General features: G+C 46.1%; 1 protein-coding gene across 3 annotated transcripts in view; it reads left to right on the top strand.

Annotated features, from left to right (window-relative positions):
- The window catches only part of BCAS3 (BCAS3 microtubule associated cell migration factor), a 4,343,716-nt gene extending 4,325,816 nt beyond the window's left edge, over positions 1-17,900 (top strand). Inside the window, exon 25 of one of the 3 annotated variants that reach the window (XM_078679810.1) lies at positions 15,313-17,900. In XM_078679810.1, coding sequence (XP_078535936.1) covers positions 15,313-15,349 — 37 coding nt within the window. In that variant the 3' untranslated portion in view covers positions 15,350-17,900. The remainder of the gene's footprint in view (positions 1-15,312) is intronic. The other 2 variants (XM_078679809.1, XM_078679811.1) reach the window with 2 other exon arrangements.
- The last annotated feature ends 2,327 nt before the right edge of the window (positions 17,901-20,227 follow it).

Genomic DNA, 20,227 nt, shown 5'->3' on the forward strand with positions numbered 1-20,227 from the left:
GCCACAACGTCCTTTAGAGCTTTGGCAGGAGCGGCAGTATTAAGACGCCAAGGGTGGCTAAAAGCGACTTGGTTTCGGCCAGAAATCCAAAACAAGGTCCTTGATCTTCCTTTTGATGGCGAGGCACTCTTCGGCAAATTGATCGACGACACGCTGCAAGACATCAAAAAGGACACGGAGACAGCTAGATCGCTGGGAACACTCCAGTACCGCAAAACTCCTTTTAGGGGCACAAGAGGCAGAGGTGGCACCTACAGAGGCGCATACCAACAACAGCGCTATTCTTCTAACAGCTCTGGGTACCAGCCGAATCGCCAGTCATACCAACAAAGGCAGGGCCAGTCCTCTGGTTATTCACGGCCTTACAACAAAGGCAAGCAAGCGGCCCGTGGACGAGACTCGTCCAAACGCCAATAGCAGCCTTCTGGCTCTGCCTACTGCTCCCTCCTCCGAGAGATCATCAGTTGGAGGCAGGGTGTCAAAATTCCTTCTGAACTGGTCCCAAATTACATCGGACCGTTGGGTGCTCAACATCATCAGACGGGGACATACTTTGGAGTTTACGGAAGTCCCTCCACCCAGACCCCCATCAGCCATTCCTTCAAAACATCTGCATCTCCTGCGGCTAGAGGTACAACAAATGCTCCGCAAAGGAGCGATAGAGCCGGTCCCCTCCAATCAACAGGGCCACGGTTTCTATTCCAGGTTCTTCCTGGTGAGAAAAATGCAGGAGAAATGGCGCCCCATCCTGGACCTCAGGGAGCTAAATGCCTATCTCATCTCCTTATCCTTCAGGATGGTATCCCTACAGGACGTTTTGAAAATGGTCAACCCGGGGGATTATATGGCCACACTCGATCTGGAGGATGCGTACTTCCATATCCCGATTCACCCAGCGCACAGAAGGTTCCTACGCTTCACAGTAGCCAAGAGCCATTTTCAGTTCAGAGTCTTGCCGTTCGGCCTTCGCTCTGCTCCAAGGATTTTTACGAAGGTGCTGGCACCTGTAGCAGCATTTCTGCGGAAAAACCACTTCCAGGTCTTCCCTTACCTGGACGATTGGTTACTAAAGGCCCCGACCAGAGCATTAGCGCAGGACGCGGTGCAGGCTTGCACCACTCTGTTCCAAAATCTGGGTCTCACCTTGAACATGGAGAAATCCACGCTGCTGCCGTCACGGACAGCGCGGTTCCTGGGAGCGATGTTGGATTCGCGGCTCTCAAAAGCATTTCCTACTCGAGAAAGGGTACAGAAACTGCAAAGATTAGCAGGAAGCCTTCAAAGAAAAAAGTGTCTTTCTGTACGCAGCTACAAGTCGCTGTTGGGGGTGATGTCATCTTGTATACCCCTGATCCCGCACTGCAGGCTCCGGATGCGCCCCCTGCAGGAGCAACTGGACCTCCAGTGGCAGCAAGTGCACGGATCGTTCGACGACAAAGTAATGGTCACTCGAGAGATGAAGGAGGCGGTGCTTTGGTGGTCGAATCCACAGAACTTATGCCAAGGTCTATCCTTCGCAAGCGTTCCATCACCTCACATACTGACGACGGATGCGTCATTGGAGGGATGGGGAGCAGTGATGCAGGACCTGCAGGTCAGCGGCCATTGGTCTCCAAGCGACCAAAAGCTACACATCAACCTGTTGGAGCTGAGAGCGATCAGGCTGGCCCTTCAAGCCTTTCTTCCGCGTCTCCAGGGTTCACAGGTGCTAGTCAGGACGGACAACACCACGGCTATGCATTATGTGAACAAGGAAGGAGGGACGAGGTCACTCCCCTTGTCGCGAGAGGCTCAACAGATTCTGGAATGGACCATTCTTCACGGAATTTCTCTAAAGGCGGAGCACTTACCAGGAGTGCTCAACGAGGGAGCCGACAGGCTGAGCAGGCTCGCCTCAGTCAGTCACGAGTGGGAGCTGAAACAACAAGTAATAGATCTACTCTTTCAAAAATGGGGCACACCAGAGGTGGACCTTTTTGCAACGCCGACCAACAAAAAGTGCCTAGCCTACGCCAGCAGGTTCCATCACCAAGGCTCATTGGGCAATGCCCTATCGATAGCCTGGACGGGGAGGTTTATCTATGCATTTCCACCGATTCCCCTGCTTCCTCGTCTCCTCAGGAAAATGAGGGCGGAACCATGCAAGCTCATCCTTATAGCCCCGGCATGGCCAAGACAATTCTGGTACACCGAGCTCCATCTGCTATCGCTAGTACCTCCGATAAGGCTGGAAGATGTTCCGGATCTCCTGGCAATGTCCGAAGGACAAGTTTGGCATCCAGACCCAAGATCGTTGCACCTGACTGCATGGCTCCTGACCAGCGAGAATACATGAATGTTCCTCTTTCCAATGAGGTCAAAGACATCCTCTCTCAGGCAAGGGCTCCGTCCACAAACAAAACATACAGACTGAAGTGGAAAAGATTCTGTATCTGGTGCAAAAAAGAAAAGATTGATCCTTTCACGTCAAAACCTCATCAGCTCCTACCTTACCTACTCTCGCTAGCTAAGTCTAATCTGTCCCATTCTACTATCAAGGTTCATTTAGCGGCAATTTCGAGATTTAGAAGAACTGATTCTGTTCCTTCGTTGTGGTCTGCAAGAATTGTCAAACAATTCCTCAAAGGCCTGTTCAGGGTCTATCCGCCAGTGCGATCTCCTCCTCCAACATGGCATCTAAACTTAGTCCTGGCTCAACTAATGAAGGGACCTTTTGAGCCGATTCACCGCTCAGACCTAAAATTCTTATCATGGAAGTTAGCTTTACTCTTAGCCCTCACATCAGCGAGGCGAGTGGGGGAGATGCAAGCCCTAACTATCCAAGAACCGTTTTTGCAGTTCAAAAAGAACACTACCATCTTAAGGACGAACCCAAGGTTCATTCCCAAGGTCCCCACTGACTTTCACCTAAATGAGCCGGTCATACTAAAGACATTTTTTCCGAACCCAGTCACTCCAGCAGAAAAGACATTGCACACTCTGGATTTGCAACGCTATCTAAAGTTCTACATGGACCGAACCAAAGACTTTAGAAAATCTTCACAATTGTTCATTGCTTTCGGCGGTCCAAACAAAGGTCTCCCTCTGTCTAAACAGGGGATCTCGAGATGGATTTCAAGTGCCATTCTGCATTGCCACAAGTTAGCAGGAAAACCTCTAGTGGGCAAGATCCGTGCTCACTCGACGAGATCAGTGGCTTCTTCTACGGCCCTCTTTGCGGGGGTACATATCAAGGACATCTGCAGAGCTGCTACCTGGAGCAGCGTGCACACGTTCACTAAGCATTATTGCTTAGAGTCATTGCAGCAGGATGACGCGGCTGTGGGCCAGGCTGTCCTGAGAAACCTCTTCAAGTGATGGGTGAGCTTTCCTTTCTATCCCACCTTCCATGGGTGACACATTTTGTACTTTTCTGGCTAATGTTATGGTATACTGCTTTACAAAATGTGTTTATGGTGTTTACTGCTTGCTATTCTGATACAAAGCATGGGAATCTATGAAAGTTCCAATACTGGGGTAAGAAAACAAGTTACTTACCTGTAACTTTGGTTCCCCAGTATTGGTAACTTTCATAGATTCCCATGCGCCCACCCACCTCCCCAGGGAAAGCTCAGCCTTCAGCAAGAATGGTGTCTAGCACACTACGGCTACGAAAATCTGAGGCTCTGAGGTTCCTTCAGGAAGGTTCTAAGGGTGAGGCTCTTCTTATTGGCTGACGCCTAGAGTTTGGTCTCTTTTACAAAAAGAGGCTGATATGTTACAAAAGGGAATGAGGCCTAGGCCTTTCCTTTCTCTTTTGTACCTACTACTATGATATTTTTTATTACCGAGACTCCCAGTCCGACGACGGGGAATGATACAAAGCATGGGAATCTATGAAAGTTACCAATACTGGGGAACCAAAGTTACAGGTAAGTAACTTGTTTTCTTTGGTATCTATTGTAAGATGAGGAATCTGTGGTTAGAAGTATCTAGCAGAATAATAACTGACTGTCTGCAACTCTTTTTTTCTAGTGGATATTCTATCCAACCGTAGATTCCTCACTGCCCCTCTACGTCCACATTCTGTGAAGTGACCTTTTTTAACATCTAAATAGGTCCTAAGTTAGTATTCATCACATTTGTGTCAACAATACCAATGTGCTGAATACTAATGTAGTTTTTTGGGGGAGGTAGGGAGTTCGGGGTAGTTTTTAGGGGGCAGGAAGGAATCGGGGTAGTTTTTAGGGGGTCGGGGTTCGGTGTAGTTTTTAGGGGAGCTTCAGGTTGTTTTTAGGGGGTCAATCAATCAATCATTTATTTGTATAGCAGAACACTCACCCGTGAGGGTCTCAAGGCGCTTGGGGGGGGGGGGGGGGGGGAAGGGGTAGCAGCTACTGCTCGAACATCCAGGTCTTGAGATGTCTCCTGAAGGTCAGCAGGTCCTGGGTCTGACGCAGTGGGTGGGGAGGGTGTTCCATTTCTTGGCGGCGAGGTAGAAAAAGGATCTGCTGCCGGTGGTGGTTCTGTGTATGCGTGGGACGGTTGCGAGGGCGAGGTCGGCGTAGCGAAGCTGGCGATTCAGGGTGTAGAACGTGAGACGCTTGTTGAGGTATGCTGGTCCGGCGTTTTAGAGTGCTTCGTGAGAGTGGGTGAGGAGCTTGAAGGTGATCCTCTTGTTGACTGGGAGCCAATGCAGGTCTTTCAGGTGGGCAGTGATGTGGGTGCGGCGGGGGATGCCAAGGACGAGGCGTGCGGAGGCGTTCTGTATGCGTTGAAGTCTTTTCTGGAGTTTGGCCGTGGTTCCTACATAGAGGGCGTTGCCGTAGTCCAGTCTGCTGCTGACGAGGGTGTGGGTTACTGTCCTTCTGGTTCTGGCAGGGATCCATCTGTAGATCTTGTGAAGCATGCGCAGGGTGTTGAAGCAGGAGGAGGAGATGGTGTTGACTTGTTGGAGAGCGATGAGTCCAGGATGAACCCCAAGTTCCGTGCGTGGTCGGTGGGTGTCGGTGCGACTCCCAGAGCGGCTGTCCACCAGTAGTCGTCCCAGGCGGAGGGGGAGGAGCCGAGGATGAGGACCCCCATCTTGTCTGAGTTCAGTTTCAGGCGACTGTTCTCCATCCAGTCGGCGACAGCCTTCAGTCCTTCGTGGAGGTTGGTTATGGCGGTGGCGGGGTCCTTGGTAAGTGAGAGGATCAGCTGGGTGTCGTCAGCGACGATGTTGAGGTTGTGCGAGAGGACGATGTTGGCGAGTGGAGCCATGTAGATGTTGAAAAGGGTAGGGCTGAGGGATTATCCTTGGGGCACACCGCAGATGATTTTGGTGGCTTCTTAGCGGAATGGGGGGAGGCAGACCCTCTGGGTTCTGTCGGTGAGGAAGGAGGTGGTCCAGTCCAGGGCTTTGTCGTGTATTCCTGCTTAGTGGAGGCGTGTGCGTAGGGTGTGGTGGCAGACTGTGTTGAAGGTGGCCGAGAGGTCCAGGAGGATGAGGGCCGCGGTCTCGCCGTTGTCCAGCATGGTCCTGATGTCATCGGTGGCAGCGATGAGGGCAGTTTTGGTGCTGTTTTTGCTGCGGAATCCTGATTGGGACGGGTCCAGGATGTTGTTCTCCTTGAGGAAGTGGGTCTGTTGCCTGTTGACAATCTTTTCGATGACTTTCGCCGGGAGCAGGGAGATGGGCTGGAAATTCTTGATGTCTTATGGGTCCGCTGTGGGTTTCTTGAGTAGTGCATTCATCTCGGCGTGCTTCCATCTTTCCGGGAAGGTGGCGTTCTCGAAGGAGCTGTTGATAACCTTCCGGAGTTAGAGTGCGATGATGCGTTTAACTTTGTTGAAGATGAGGTGATGACAGGGGTCGGACGGTGAGCCTGAGTGGATGGTATACATGGTCTTGATGGTGACGTCATCGTTGACATGGGTCCAGGACACCAAGAGGTTAGTGAGGCTGGGGGGTGGAGGATCTGCGGTGTTGGCGGCTACTGGTAGAGTCTGGTTGTTGAAGCTGTCGTGGATATCTGCGATCTTGCAGTGAAAGAAAGGTGGCTAGTGAGTCGCAGAGGTGTTGCGACGGAGGTTTTTTTTGGAGCTGGGGTTGGAGAGTTCCTTCACCATGTTGAAGAGCTCTTTGCTGTTGTGTGCGTTGTTGTTGATGCATTCCTGGAAGGAGGTTCTTTTGGTAGCTCGAATGAGTTGGTGGTGCTTGCGGGTGGCGTCCTTGAGGACAGGGTGGTTGTCTGATGTCTGTTCGTGGCGCCACTTCTTCTCGAGTCTTCGGCACTTCTGCTTAGACTCCTGGAGGTCGTTGGTGAACCAGCTGTTCTTTCTATCTGTGCGTCTGTTTGAGAGTTTTTTTATTGGGGCGAGAGTGTTGGCACAGTTGTCGATCCATTGCCTGAGGTTGGGGGTGGCTGTGTCGGTGTTGGAGGTGGTGGTTGAAGGGTCTCGGGCAAGGGTGGTGATGAGCTGGTCTTTGATGATATTGCTCCAGCTGCGGTGGGAGATCCGTTGCGGTTGGTGGTGTGTGGTGGGTTTCTTGAAGGTGAAGTGGACGCAGTGGTGGTCGATCTAGTGGAGTACGGTGGTGTGGCTGAAGGTGATGTGTTTGCTGGCGGAGAGGATAGGGTCGAGTATGTGTCCGGTGGTGTGGGTGGGGGCCGTGATGAGCTGTTTGAGTCCGAGGTTGCCGAGCAGGGCGATGGAGTTGCTGTCGTCTGCTTTCTCGAGGTGGAAATTCAGGTCTCCGAGGAGGATTTAGTCTGTAGACGCAAAGGTGTGTGTACTAATAATGTCGGAGATGGCGTCGAACTGTGGCCGGGGCCCCGGGCGTCTATAGACGAGTGTACCTCTGAGGGTGGTGATGGGGTCGATGTGGATCTGGAAGTGGAGATGTTCAGCGGTGTTTGAGATGTCTGCTGTGCTGGTCGAGATTCTGAGGGTATTCCTGCAGACAATGGTGATTCCTCCTCCAGGTCTGTTGTTGCGGTCCCTTCTGGTGATCTTGTAGCCATCTTGGGTGGCGATGGCAATGTCAGGTGCCGAGAAGGATTTCAACCAGGCCTCTGTTAGGAAGGCGATGTCCGGGGAGGCTGAGTCGAGTAGGTCCCAGAGTTCGATGGCGTGCTTGTGGATGGAGCGGGTGTTGAGTAAAAGGCTTCTGAGGTGGTTGCATTCCTGCCCTGACGGGTAATGCGGGACATGGAGTTATACGGCGGCTGGTGAAGTTGCAGTTTCGGCAGAATAAGGGTCCATGGGTTAGCTTCAAGTTGGCCTGGACGCAGCTTGAAGATCGTCCGGAGTTGAGTCCGTGGAGGAAGGGTGCGCCGTAGCGTCATCGTGGCTCTCGTGGGGGCAGGGGGTCTGGCACTGGGCGTGGTCCAGGCATGTAAGGGCGCAGACGGGCCTGCCTTAGGGACGCCTGTGGCGAGCGACCGCACAGCGGCTGCTATTAAGTAGGGAAGGGGGGCGGGACTGGAGGTGGGGAGGCGGGAGCGGGGCTGCGACGGTGGGTGGGGCTGCGGGGCAGTAGCGGCTGGAAAAGGCGGCTTCGGAACGGGTTCAGGACCAGTAAGCATCCTGTCCTGTGCCCAGAGTGCGAAAAGAAAATAATAAAAGTGAAACCAGGAGAATAAAATTAAAATGAAAACAGGAGAATAAAATTAATTGAAAAGCCAGGAGACGAGTCTCCTAGCAGAGGAACAGACCAGGAGGCGCTGTGTGCATCGCGGCTGCAGCACTCTGCCTGCGCAAACCTGGATGTTAAGGGCTTCTGGCGCAGAGGCAGGGGGGGTCTATGAGCAGAGCTGCTCGGGAGAATGCTTGCCTGGACCGGAGGGCTAGATGTCACACCCAGAAAAGATCAGGGTAGTTTTTAAGGGAGAGGTTTCGGCGTCGTTTTTAGGGGTAGTGGGTTCCGGGTAGTTTTTAGGGGGTGTGGGAGTTTGGGGTCGTTTTTAGGGAGTGTGGGGGGTTAGGAGTCGTTTTTAGGGGGTGTTGGGTGTTCGTGTAGTTTTTAGGAGCATGGGTGGTGTATTTAGGGCTTGAGGAGAGGGAGGGGTGGTAAGCTTAGCCACAGATATCTGTTTACCATGCATACCTTTACCAGAAAAATGTGTGGGAAGGAATGCGTGGTAAAGCAATTTGTGGTTAAGATGTGGTCTTTGTAGAGACCGCGTTGTTAAGATAGTCAGTTGTTATATAGGAACTTGTTGTTCCGACTTACAACCAAGTAGGGCATTCCTTGTCTAGCTTCTCAGGGTTAGCATGCTGCACACAGTCCTCTAATAATAGTACGGTAGATGAATAACATGCTTCCCAACTCCAAGGCTAACTGCACTTAACAATGTTCACACTATAACATGCTAGACAGTGGAGATGCCAAATATCCAGGCTACACTTAAACACTTTGGGAAGACCTCTTACTAGACCCATTAAACCTCATACTCCATCTTCCTAACACTTCTTAAAATGTACACCTATATACACAACTGATGTTTCACAAACCAAACCAGCTAGTGGTAAAATCATTGCGGGAAGGTGCCAAGCTGCACGAGTGCTGCATAGTCATTCTCATGTCAGAATGCATGCTGTATACAAATGTAGCATAGCTTACCATTGCTGGCTCCCGGATCCGGCAACAGAGGAGTCCAAGCACCAGGACTAGTAATGTATACTACCATTAACCGATGATCATTTTTGGTGTAATGCGCTACTGTGGATCGTAATGTCTCCCTGGAGACATTTAGTTTATTTAAAAGCAGATGTTCCAAAATTGAAATAACCAGGCATCTACGACAAGACCGCACAGTGCTCCTTAACAAGTTGCTTTGCACTTGAGTCCCTGTGAAAAAATGGTCTGGTCTTTTAGGGACAACGTGCCTAAACCCACCCCTGCCCCTCCCAGAAAGTATTCACAGATGAGCAGGGAGATGGCGAGCATCTCGCATTTGTTTACCTCGTAGGCCAGGCAGGGAGTGAAACACATTCTACAACCCTGATAAATCAGCACTTCTCGGGACTTCCGACCAGGCCCCAGGACCTGCACTCTTCACCCCACAGCGAGCCATCTCTTATCTGCCGCTGGGCCCTTGTGGGGCATGGGATAGTCCTCTGGAATCAGGACAAGCTCGAAGACACTGCAGATCGCCTGTGTTTTTTTATTATTTTTTGCCGCTAAAAGGTCTGGAAAGCAATTATGGTTGAAGAGAAGTAACCTTGTAAGGAGTTCAGCGGGCTAATGATGTTTGATTGGAGACTAACCCTGTTCCCCTGGCCAGTGCCGGCTCCGCCGTGAGTGAAAGCTCTGACGTGAGACACTTAACCGAAGCCAGCTGTGCACAAGGGCAGATGAAAGCACCAAATCAGACAGGATAAGTACAGTATTAGTGTGGGATACGCCACTCATTGCTGATTTAAATTACTGCTTCCCCCTTGCATGTGAGAGCGAAGATGTGAAGTTAAATAAAGAGGTGGGTACCTGATAATTCCAGACCAAATAAAAACAATCCCCCTTGGCCTCTTCCTGAAGGTCACGTTTTAACATTCCTTAGGAGAGACACGGTGTCTTCATTTTTTTTCTTTTCCTTTTCCTTCGAACGCTATCTGCTTGGAGCATGATCATTTGGGATGAAAATGCAGCTTTATAATGCACCTCTTCATGCTGTTGCTATCGGAAGACTCCAGGACAGATGATTTTCTTCATTTAGCTCTGTTGAGTAGCGCTAATTGCAACCCCTTTGTTGCCTCTGGGCTCTTTCAATTAATGCAGGCAAACTGACCTGTAAGGAAACTAGAGCGGGAGTCTTTATGCATGGACTGAGTATGCCCTTTGTAAATTGCAGGTTTGGGGGTTTTGAGGAAGATGTCTTTTTTCCTGCCAACTGCTCCTAGTGTATTTCAGACTTATGTAGTTAGTGATTTCATCAATCTCGGCTGTATCATAGTGGTTGCTTTAACATAAATGTAGATGAGGAGTGCTGTTGAAAAGCATCTAATTGTTGTCCATGGTGCTACATCTGATCTTTGTCTTGGGTATCAAGACCGGCACAACTTTGGGTTTACCAATGTGACTGATACCTTCTTGAGCTAAGTGTTGCTAGTCATTAGGGCAAAAAAGAGTGCGGAGGGGTACCCTATGTTCTGGCATTAACAGCCACAGGTTTTTTGAATGTCTGCAGCTTTTCCTGTCCATCTGATCGCTTGCTTGCATACTTAGTCAGGTCGCGTTGCTCCAGGGTGCGATACCCAAAACGCTGAAGAACATTCCTCTTTGTTTTGTTCTCTTGCACGTTTAGGGCAGGCTGGTGGTCTGTGTGGCATTGCAGACTGCATACTGGTGGCTAGTGAGTGGCCATTTTCTGTAGTGTTTTCCATCCTCTAGAATGTCTTGTGGATATTGCATAAGACCTCGAATTTTCCCTTTACCTGGTTCTATATACGGTGTACTGCTTTCAAGGCTGGGGAATTCTTGTGCTTTTTTAGGCCCAGGCACATTCTTCCTGCCTTGGTTGGCCTGTTTTGTGGGCTCCAAGGTTAAAACATAGGTAGGCTTTACTGTATAATGTTGTAGCACTCCAACCGTCACAGGATCAGTGGTCTTGCTGATTTGTATCTGGACGCTGGTGTTCATTGGCGATACTTTCCAGCTCATCATGTACTTTTAGAGGTTTGTATCCCCAATGACTATATTGGTTTCATGTACATAGCACAGCAAGTTTATCGAACGCAACTTAAAATCTAGATTTTACATTGACAATGGAGAGGGCATTACGTAGTTACGACCAAAACCCCTCTCGCATTCCTGAATCCTCCCAGATCAGTACGATCCACAACCATGCTAATGAGGGCTGAGTTCTTGACCTCTGTGGACTAATACCCTGAACATGATAGACCCAAGATGCCAGTATGTCCACTGTCCATTCGAAGCATCCCTCATGTAGGTAGATAGTTGTTGAAACATAAATTGTTTCGCTATGGACCAGCAATGGGCGCGCCATCAAAACTCGGCCAAGCTGCTTTTGCCGTTTTCACTTTTACAGAGCTATGATAGGACAATCTACATCAGAACAGAGCCAAAATTCAGTGTCTGCTTTTACTTTTCCTTCTTTTTAAAATATCACATAGTACAAAATAAAGAGGGTGAATCTGCCTATAATCATAGTACCTGGATGGGACTAAGGAATGTAGAATGGTCTTTACCTGGCATAGTATCTGGTCTCTGTTTTAGTAGCTCACCTTTTTAACAGAGATGGCCATTGCGTTTTCAGTAGCATGATAACATTCCTGCCGTGTTTTTCTTGTCCACTGGGCAAAATAGATTGTTAGCCACATATGACATCTCTGCATCAGCATAAATAACCCTGTGGTCGCCTTTTACAAATCCCTGTATTTTCTGGAAACAAGTTTTATGATTCTTTGCACTGTGGGAAAATGATTGTAGCAGGTGGGAAAATGGCCAGGATAGGTGGGCATGTCATGCCATCTCTTCCACGGGTATCTGGGTGAATGTTGCAATAGTGCATTCAAAATCATCAATTTACAAGTACACTGATATTTTAATTAGCATTTCAAGTATCTCATTTTGGCAAGAGACTGTCAGGTAGCCGGTACATCTTGCTCTCACTTTTTTCTTGTGGTTTCGAATGAAAGGGATTTGGTCATCCCACTCTTCTCCTTTTTCCCTTCTCCTCTCAGTACAACTACCTCCTGCCTCCCAGAGAACAGTAGTAAACACTAATTTCCATTGTCACTGCTGTTCTGAAACCGCTTTTGCACCAGAGTCACAAAGTATTAAAATGGGTGTAGCGGTTTTTAGATATTCTTTTCGCTTTAAGTATTTTTAACATACCCTTGCCCCCAATATTTTAGAATCTCTCTTTGTTTAGTAAAGGGTGAGAGTCTGTGTGATTTTAGACAGCATAAGAAGATCTGTTTATGCTTTCGCCCGGTGAGGGTTCTTTATCTGCTTCTGGTACATGATTTTGGGTGGCTGTCCTACCTTTTTGCAGACACCCTGATTTTGAATAGCTTTGCGTCAGACATCCACCATCCCACTCTAGAGGAACGGAAGGGTGGCTGCACTTCTCTAATACCTCATAGTAGGGTTTCTCAAGGGCTTGAATAGACTTTGCAAGCTGATCTACCAAATTCTGTCATCTCGTCGTAAGATGGTGGTGATGACCAACTTGCAGAATTATTTATGAAGTGTTTTTAGAAATGCAATATATTGGCAAGAAATGGCATGTTGTTAAACTCACGTTTATGGTTACATTTGCCTAGGATTCTGCTTTAAACTTCAGTTGATCTCACTTTAGTGTCCCTTGACCCACACATGTAGAATCCATGCCCTGTATGCATCTCTCAGAATAGTGTGTAACTTTTGGATTTCATTATTGTAAGCCTTAACTGAGGCAGATATTGTAACCGTGTACTCTACTTCGAGATATTGCCACTGTAACATAGAGCATTGTTTCTATTACTAGCCTCTATGCTGTCACTGACTACTGTTTTTTTTTTACAATTTCTGCAATATGTTTACTGCTTTAGTATTTATTTAATACTGTAATGAGCAGCAAGTGCCAAAGGTCCAGCTTCTTGACGTAATAGTAACCAAGAAGGAAAAATAAAAAGGAAGAAGCAGGCTTGCCCAATATTTTGGGGAAAGCAAGCATAGCGACTTGAGAGATCAGCAGTCAGCTAGAGAACTGACATCAGAAATCATGGATACAGCAGGAGGAGCAACAGCTTTAGAGAGGTCGGCAACAGGAGTAATGGGAAGGAGGTCGGCAACAGGAGTAACGGGAAGGGGGATAGGAGGCAGGGTAGAATGATGAAGGATGAACTAGAGATAAGGAAGATGAAGAGTGGAGTTCAAGGAGTGGCAGAGGTGCAGGAAAGTAATCTTCAGACACGAACATAGCAAACAAGTTAGATGTAGAGCGAGAATCCTCTTAGGCTTCACCTAAGGGTGGATAGGCTCTTGGTCAATCTGGAGTCTTCATGGAGATGTAAAATGAAAGTTATGTTTGCTGGTTACATAGAATTCAGTTTAGGCTTCATATAAACTTCGAGAGGTGGTTGGTCAGTCTGAGGTCTTCGGGGAGATAGTTTTGCTCCTGTTGCTGTCAGGAATATGCCTCCAGATGTGGATCCACACCATTTCATAGTGATATGCCTCCAAATGTGGATCCACACCATTTCAGGATGATCAGATTGCAGTCGTAGTGGAGTGAAAAAGGGAAGTATGTTAGTGTAATTTGAAGAGCTTAGACAGGTAGTTGAAGGCTTTTGTTTTAGCTGCTTTCAGATTATGCATAGGACTTTTAATTGAATCTGGTTCTCTGTTGTAAGCCAAACGAGTTGGGATCTGAATGATGATACATGGTTGTTCTTTCTCAGTCCAAAGAGGTTGTTCTGTTTTTTACCTGCTTGAGTTTCTGGATTTCTTTCCTTGGCATGTTTGGGTAAACAGATATGCAGTGCTGAAGGGTAGTAATTACAGTTGCCTACGTTAGGATTTTGTAGTATATTGCAGTTAGTAGAGGGCAGATTTTCGATAGAGTGTTTCGGCGGATCGTGGATGCTTTGATGGTGGCCTGGATCTATGTTTTAAGGTAATTAGTATAAGAAGAGTAGGGAGGGAAGGGAGTTCGCTTAGTAGCAGCAAGGGTGCGGCAAGAGAGTTTCTTTATTATAGTATCCTCAAAACAAATTGGTTGCTACTAATATATTGCATATGGGTCATCTTTATGTCACTTATGCTTGGATGCGACCATGTTGTACTCTCATTGCGTAAATACCTGCTTGCACATGTATCTTGGTAATGATTGTATTGACTTGTTTTGAAATAATAAAAATATATATTTAAAAAATTAAAAAATTAGTAGTAGAAGATATGTCAAACCTCTGCAGGGGTTGGAGTGTGTGCTAATTTGGTAGGTCAGGATAGAAGACTGTTTAGGGCTCTGTCTATAATATTTTTAATAAGTATGTCAGTTTTGTCACTGGTTAGGCAGAGGCTGATGATATTCACCAGTGTATTTAATTGCCAGATGTCAGTCCATAAGTGTGGTTTGTTTGAGTTGGTACTCATGTCAGTCAAGAACTGGGTGCCATCTCTTTTATCAAATGGGCTAGAGATACCTTGCAGACGTTGAAGAGGGGAGAGCTAATGACGATCCTCGGGCAACTACACAGTAGGTTTAGAGTGGAAGTTTCCGAGGTGTCATAAATTTGCTTTCTCCTTCATTAAGGCAGGGTTTGGGACATTCCCAGGTTTTCCCTGAGATACTGAACTAGGTGTGAAGGCATTTTATGAGCCCCTTCTGCTCCACAGTACCGAAGGCTGCTGAGAGATCTAAAAGAATCAGCATGGATGAGTGACCCTGATTCTTTATTTCAAGCGATTTCTTTTCGATGTCCATGATGGTAGGTTTTGTACCTCTAGAGATGAGATGACCTGACTGAACATCGGATGGTATGTTCCATGTAGCATTGGGTTTGCTCAGTTACTTTTGCTTCGAGGATCTTTGCTAAGAAGGAAAGCGTTGAGATGGGTGTGTTTTTGATAGAATGGAATGGACGTATCTAGGTGTACTGCTGGCATTTTAAGTAGCAAATGTGTTGACAGTAATCCTGCAGGATGGCTCAGTGACTTAGGCCCAGCCCTGACATGTCCTCAGACTTGCAGGTCACAAGTTCAAATCCCAGCAAAGACAACTCTGCATTCCATCTGTCCAGGTTTGAAAACTGATCACCAATCAATTTAGTAATGATAACACATTATTTCCAGTCTTGCAAATCATTCTACTTTCTCTCGAAAAGAGGCCAGCACACCAACAGGGTTGTTTAAAGTGCAATGTGCGCTTGAAGCAATCTTATTGGTGTGCTGAGAAAGACAGAGGATTACAGACAATGTTACTACAAGGCTCGCAGACCTCTTAGACAGCAAGCCTCATCTTTCTTTTGGTGCATGCCTATATTCCGCATAGGACTATTTACATACATTTTTAGACATTTCCAAACGGATTTATAAAGCACTTTTAATTATTATTATCTGTAATTAATATTAACACGATTATCATCATCATCAGCAGCATTCATTTATTGATCTGTCACTTATAATGTCTCACCATTCAAGTCCATGTAACCTAATAAAGAAGAATATTTTTTTTTCAAGTTTTTGATGATTTGCAACACTGCATTACACACCACCAGCATTAGGAGAAAACTGTAAAAAAGTATCTTCTCAAGTGCTATGTCTATATTAACACACTAAATCAAATTCTCATGAAGAAATACTAACCAGGAACTTTTATTTCTTTTCTTTTGTTTTATCAGAACTTCAGCGAGAAGGAAGTATCGAGACCCTAAGTAACAGCTCTGGATCTACCAGCGGGAGCATTCCACGCAATTTTGATGGCTACAGATCACCCCTTCCAACTAATGAAAGCCAGCCCCTCAGTCTTTTCCCTTTAGGATTCCCATAAGGAAGTCTGCCTTCAGTTTAAGGAAGATATCTGTCAAGCTCTGGACAAAAGTGGCTAATACTGGTGTGAATGTATCAGTCTGTTTGCTTCCGCAGTCCTTTCACTGTGGCTCATGGCTACTTATCATTACAAAATGTTCACGTCGGTGTCACAAATGCACAAAATGTTGACCTCTAATAGAACACAGAGTGGATCGCAATTGGATGTATGGGCTGCATATCAATATACCCCTTAACTCAGTTCATTAGCATCAGAAATATTAATGTTTTTGTATTATTAAACCGTAGACCAAAGCGGACCATTGGACACAGATTGGTTGTTCTTCTTCACTTCCAACTGTTGTTTATTTTCTGCCCCGCTCTGTCTGCACATCAGCTCTTGCCACTCTGTGTAAGTGGGCCTCATTCATGCCCCAAGACCTGATCCTCACCTATCTCCCAGCATTTCTGGAATTCCATGCTCCCACCACTCCCTCTACAGAGTAGAACGTAGAAAAATGTCAAACTATTTGCATTTGTATCCATCTGTTTACAATCTGTTTGAGACAGGAACTGCTATTTGTGAACCCTTGACTGTTTACCATCGCAGCCTGCACTTCTTAACTGGGGGCTTTGCACCCCAGGCGATGAGACTACCTTAGCAGTCAGATTTTAAAGTCATTTTAACATTTCCTTCACTTCCCGGAGCCGTGAGACGAGTTTTAACACTGAAGGAAATATGTGGACAGACTTCTTTCTTGATAAAATAATGCTGTAAATTGGTGTCTGCAAAACTGAGCAATGAGGCAGCAAAACTGGAGAATGGATACAAGGTCAGACTGAAGGCAGGCTTCTGGTTTTAGGTCACTGCCAATTTATCTTAATTTGCGGCCTGCACTTTGCAGCCCAGATCTGCTATTTCTGTCCTGCAAAAGGCAAGGAAAGCAGCACGTTTTATTTCAATTTTAGCCTCTGGAAAACGGTGATAAGCCTTAATTGTGTATTTTTATTGTAACAAATAACATCAACAGTTATTTTCAAGAAATCGGGAACGCGCAGATATGTCGCATTTTATACATGGGTGTTTTTCTAAAACTGCAATCCCTCCCCATTGTCTAAACTGACTCTCCTTTGTTCTGGAGCTAAGCAAGATTTGTTTCTGGTATATGCTAAATGATAATACTGTGTTTGTGCGCATTTATATTTTTCATCTCTGCCCATTAGAAGAGTCGGTGGGATAAAAGTGAGGGGGCGCAGCCTTCACACATGCTGAAGCCCACGGGTCACGTCTGTCTGGCAGGATGGGCTTCACAGCTGGGTTCAAACCCGGGTCAGTTCAAAGAGTGCAACTCCAAGGCCGGGGAAGACACACAGGAGGGATTGTGCTGTCACCATGTGTCCGTCGTCTCTTCAGGCTTCGCGGAGAGCATGTCATCTCGGACAGAGCTCCTTTTAAAAGAGGCTGCTGCACGGAGAATGACTCGGGCGCCTGGTTTTCAGCCATGACCACTGGACAGGCACAGTGGGCTCAGTGTAAACATATTTTTCTTTAGCCAACCACAGTAAATCACTTTTTATGAGTAGAGCGGTTTTGTGTGGAGGAAGTATGCTGTTTTTCAGCGTGAACCAGAATGTTTCCTTTTAGCCCTAAGCCCCCCCCCCCCCCCCCCCCCCCGTCCCCATTCTGTTTTTTGCACCCTTCTTCCTTGGTAAGGCTATATTTGATGTCAAGCCTCACTTAAAACTCTAGATACTTTCTGTTGGCAGCAGCCCTTGGCAGGTATTCACGAGAGGCATGTTTTACTGAAGATGGCTGAAAGATAATATTGTACGCTCTGCTAGTGATGTTTGTTTTATTTTAAGAGGCAAGTTCAGATGCAGGCTCAAGGGTCTTGTCCTTAACTTGCACACGTCAGCTTCTGAGAAATTCAGACTGATGTTTGAATTGTGTGAGAAATCCAGACGGTCTCTCATGCAAGGAGCACAGTATGTGGCTTTTCTGGCTGGCCACGGATGCTGCGTAAGAGCCTAGCCCTTAAGGTGAATCAGTGCGGGGCGCTTTTCCTCCAACTCTCTGAGCAAAATAACTCATAGACATAGCCACTAAAGATAGAGTCAACACTTAGCCTCCATTCTCCTTGGCTTTGCCTCCCAGAAAACCACGGTGCCAACTCCTCATTCTAACTAGTGCCAATGTCATTCCAGGCACAAGACAGCAAGAATACCATGCCTTGATGGTTCATTCCCTACACTCAGCCTACCTAGTTCAGCCTATGCACAGAGCAGCAATCTATTATTAAATAGGGCAAATGCGGTCCATTATGTGCCACCCAACAGTAGCAATGTATCCTACCCAGAAAAGTACCTGAACGGTTTCCACATTGACTGGCTTGTTTTTGGACCCATGGACGCTATCTTTGTGGTAACTTGCTCGTTATTAAATCGCCTAAATTGAAACAAATCGTTTTGTTAGCATGTTTTTTCCATTTCGACTCTAGTTAAAATGACCGGTTCAAGAACTTCAAAAGCTACTCGTTAAAACCTCCAAAAAGATGGGATTTCCCATCCTGTTCTTCCAAGAAACATTGATGATCCCGCTGTGGCTTAGTACAATGCGGTCAGTGCTTCTCTGTATTCTCTAGCCAATGCTTCTGTTATTTTGTTGCTCTAGTGCTGTACCCTTCATAGTCACATCGTGGCTAATGGTCAACGCACAGAGGCTCTTGGAAAACAAATCTCCATATAATATGCATTTGTTACCTTACAGAGCATCAAATATGTCTTCTCATGGGCACTTAAGGTTCCTTTCTTAAAGTTATTTTGCAGCAGTCGTACATTTTTTAAGGTAGTTTCTCCATGGAGCTAAGTTTGATGTGAATGTAGAGGCATATTTGGGCTTAGTTCGCCACCTGTGAAGTCTCTGCATGCATTTGTAGCTAGCAAGGTAGGTCAAAGAAGACTGTAAGCTTTACTCGTTTATTATATCTTAAGGGTTCATTCAACAGTTACAGGCTTGCTTAACCTGCTTGGTTGTCAAGAATTTCCCAAGGATCGAGTGAGGCACGGTGGAATACCAGTCCTTACTGTGGTAATTCCGAGATAGTTATCTGTAGCATTGGTAGAGCGGAAGGTAAGACATCAATACATACGTCCCAGCTTACCTTTTGTGGATTAAACAAATAGTATAATAATATCATAGAAAGGAAGGAAAGGATAAGGAAGAGGATCACTGTATTGAGAACACTGGTATATGGTATAAAACGTTTGTGTTGATGAAAGCTTTATTTAGATACAGTTTCAATACAAAATCAGAACATAAATGGAGCAATTAGCTAAAGTAAATCAATTGGTCTTCGTGAAGAATCGAAAACAGACGAGTAGTAAAGAACACACACCATAATCCATAGTATGAGCCATACTGATGTGCAGTTTTACAAACTCGGATTTTAACTTTAACAGAGACTTGTTTTTCATAACTTTTAATCATTTGGTCTAGTTTATGTTTTTTATTGTTTTAAATGATAGCTGTTTAAAGCAATCTTCCTAAGTTAGATTTTCCTTAGCAGCACATTGTTGCTCCGTAAGCCCTCTCTCCATCCAATCACTATTCAGCCTTTTGTTTTTCCCTATTCAAGTATGTCATGTCTTCAGATTTTACAAGTCGCATACCTGTATCAAGCCTCAGCTAGCCTTGTCTCTTAACTTCAACTTATGAGATCTTTTCATCTGATTGTGAGGAGAGTTGGACGTTTTTTCTAAAAAAAAAACAACATGTAAACTTTGAAAGAAGGATCCCCCGCTATGAGGTATTTTTCTGGTTATGTGCCTATAGTAAAACTGAATGGAATGCTTCCTTTCTAGTGAAGCAAAGGCTCCCTTCATTGTGCCAAGTTGGAAATACACGGTCAGCAAAAACTGGGAGGGGAGCAAGTGTGTTAATCTCTGAGGGTTGATTTTAGCTGACGTAAGCAACTGACTGTAAGAGGGTGTGAGGGATACTCAAGCTCTCCTAACGTGAACTCTTTCCATTAGATGGTGATTGGTGAAGTTAGAATATAAACAGTGAAATCATGTATATGTTATGTAGGATTTATCATAAACCATGGTAGGCCCAAGAGGCCATGCATTAGAGTTCAATTGTTGATTCCCGAGGTCCAGAGGGTGCCTGCCTTGTCAGGAGCTCAGGTGCATGCTTTCAAGAGAGTGTGGTTGCAATATGGTATTTTGAGTATTCATCTATGCGTGTGACTCTGAGAGGGTCCTGTGAACGTGTAGACTTTTGCAAGACTTTGATGTAGAGGTGTCAAGAACAATTTGAGGGGCAGAGATTTTTTCAGTTTCAATCTAACTACCTTTCCATGACAGGAGATAACTAGATGTTGGCCAGTTGTTTGTACATGAAGTCAGTTGAGTTGAGGCCACAAATGTAGAGAATGTATGCATTTAGAGAGGCTTTTGTTCTTTAAGACATAATATTGTATTTTGAATTGTCTGTAAATCATAAGTGATTCCACCTCACATTGAATTTGGAGCATTTTTCTTAGAGGTTGTCAGGATTGGGGTTCACCGTAAATTCGGAAATGGTGGGTTGTTTTTATGAAAGAAAAGTGCTTGGTCAGTGGGTCTGATATGTATATCTGCCTAGCCTTATGAATCTGCATCACTTTCTGCTGATCTATGTACGTTTACTGGGCATAGAGATCATCCTCTGATGCTGCTGGTTAATTGTGGGGCTTTCATGTGGGTTTGTGTGTGAGACAGAGAGTTGATGCTAGCCTAAATGTTCAC

Source organism: Lissotriton helveticus, chromosome 3_1 (assembly GCF_964261635.1).
Source record: "Lissotriton helveticus chromosome 3_1, aLisHel1.1, whole genome shotgun sequence".
In the NCBI taxonomy this organism is placed as follows: domain Eukaryota; kingdom Metazoa; phylum Chordata; class Amphibia; order Caudata; family Salamandridae; genus Lissotriton; species Lissotriton helveticus.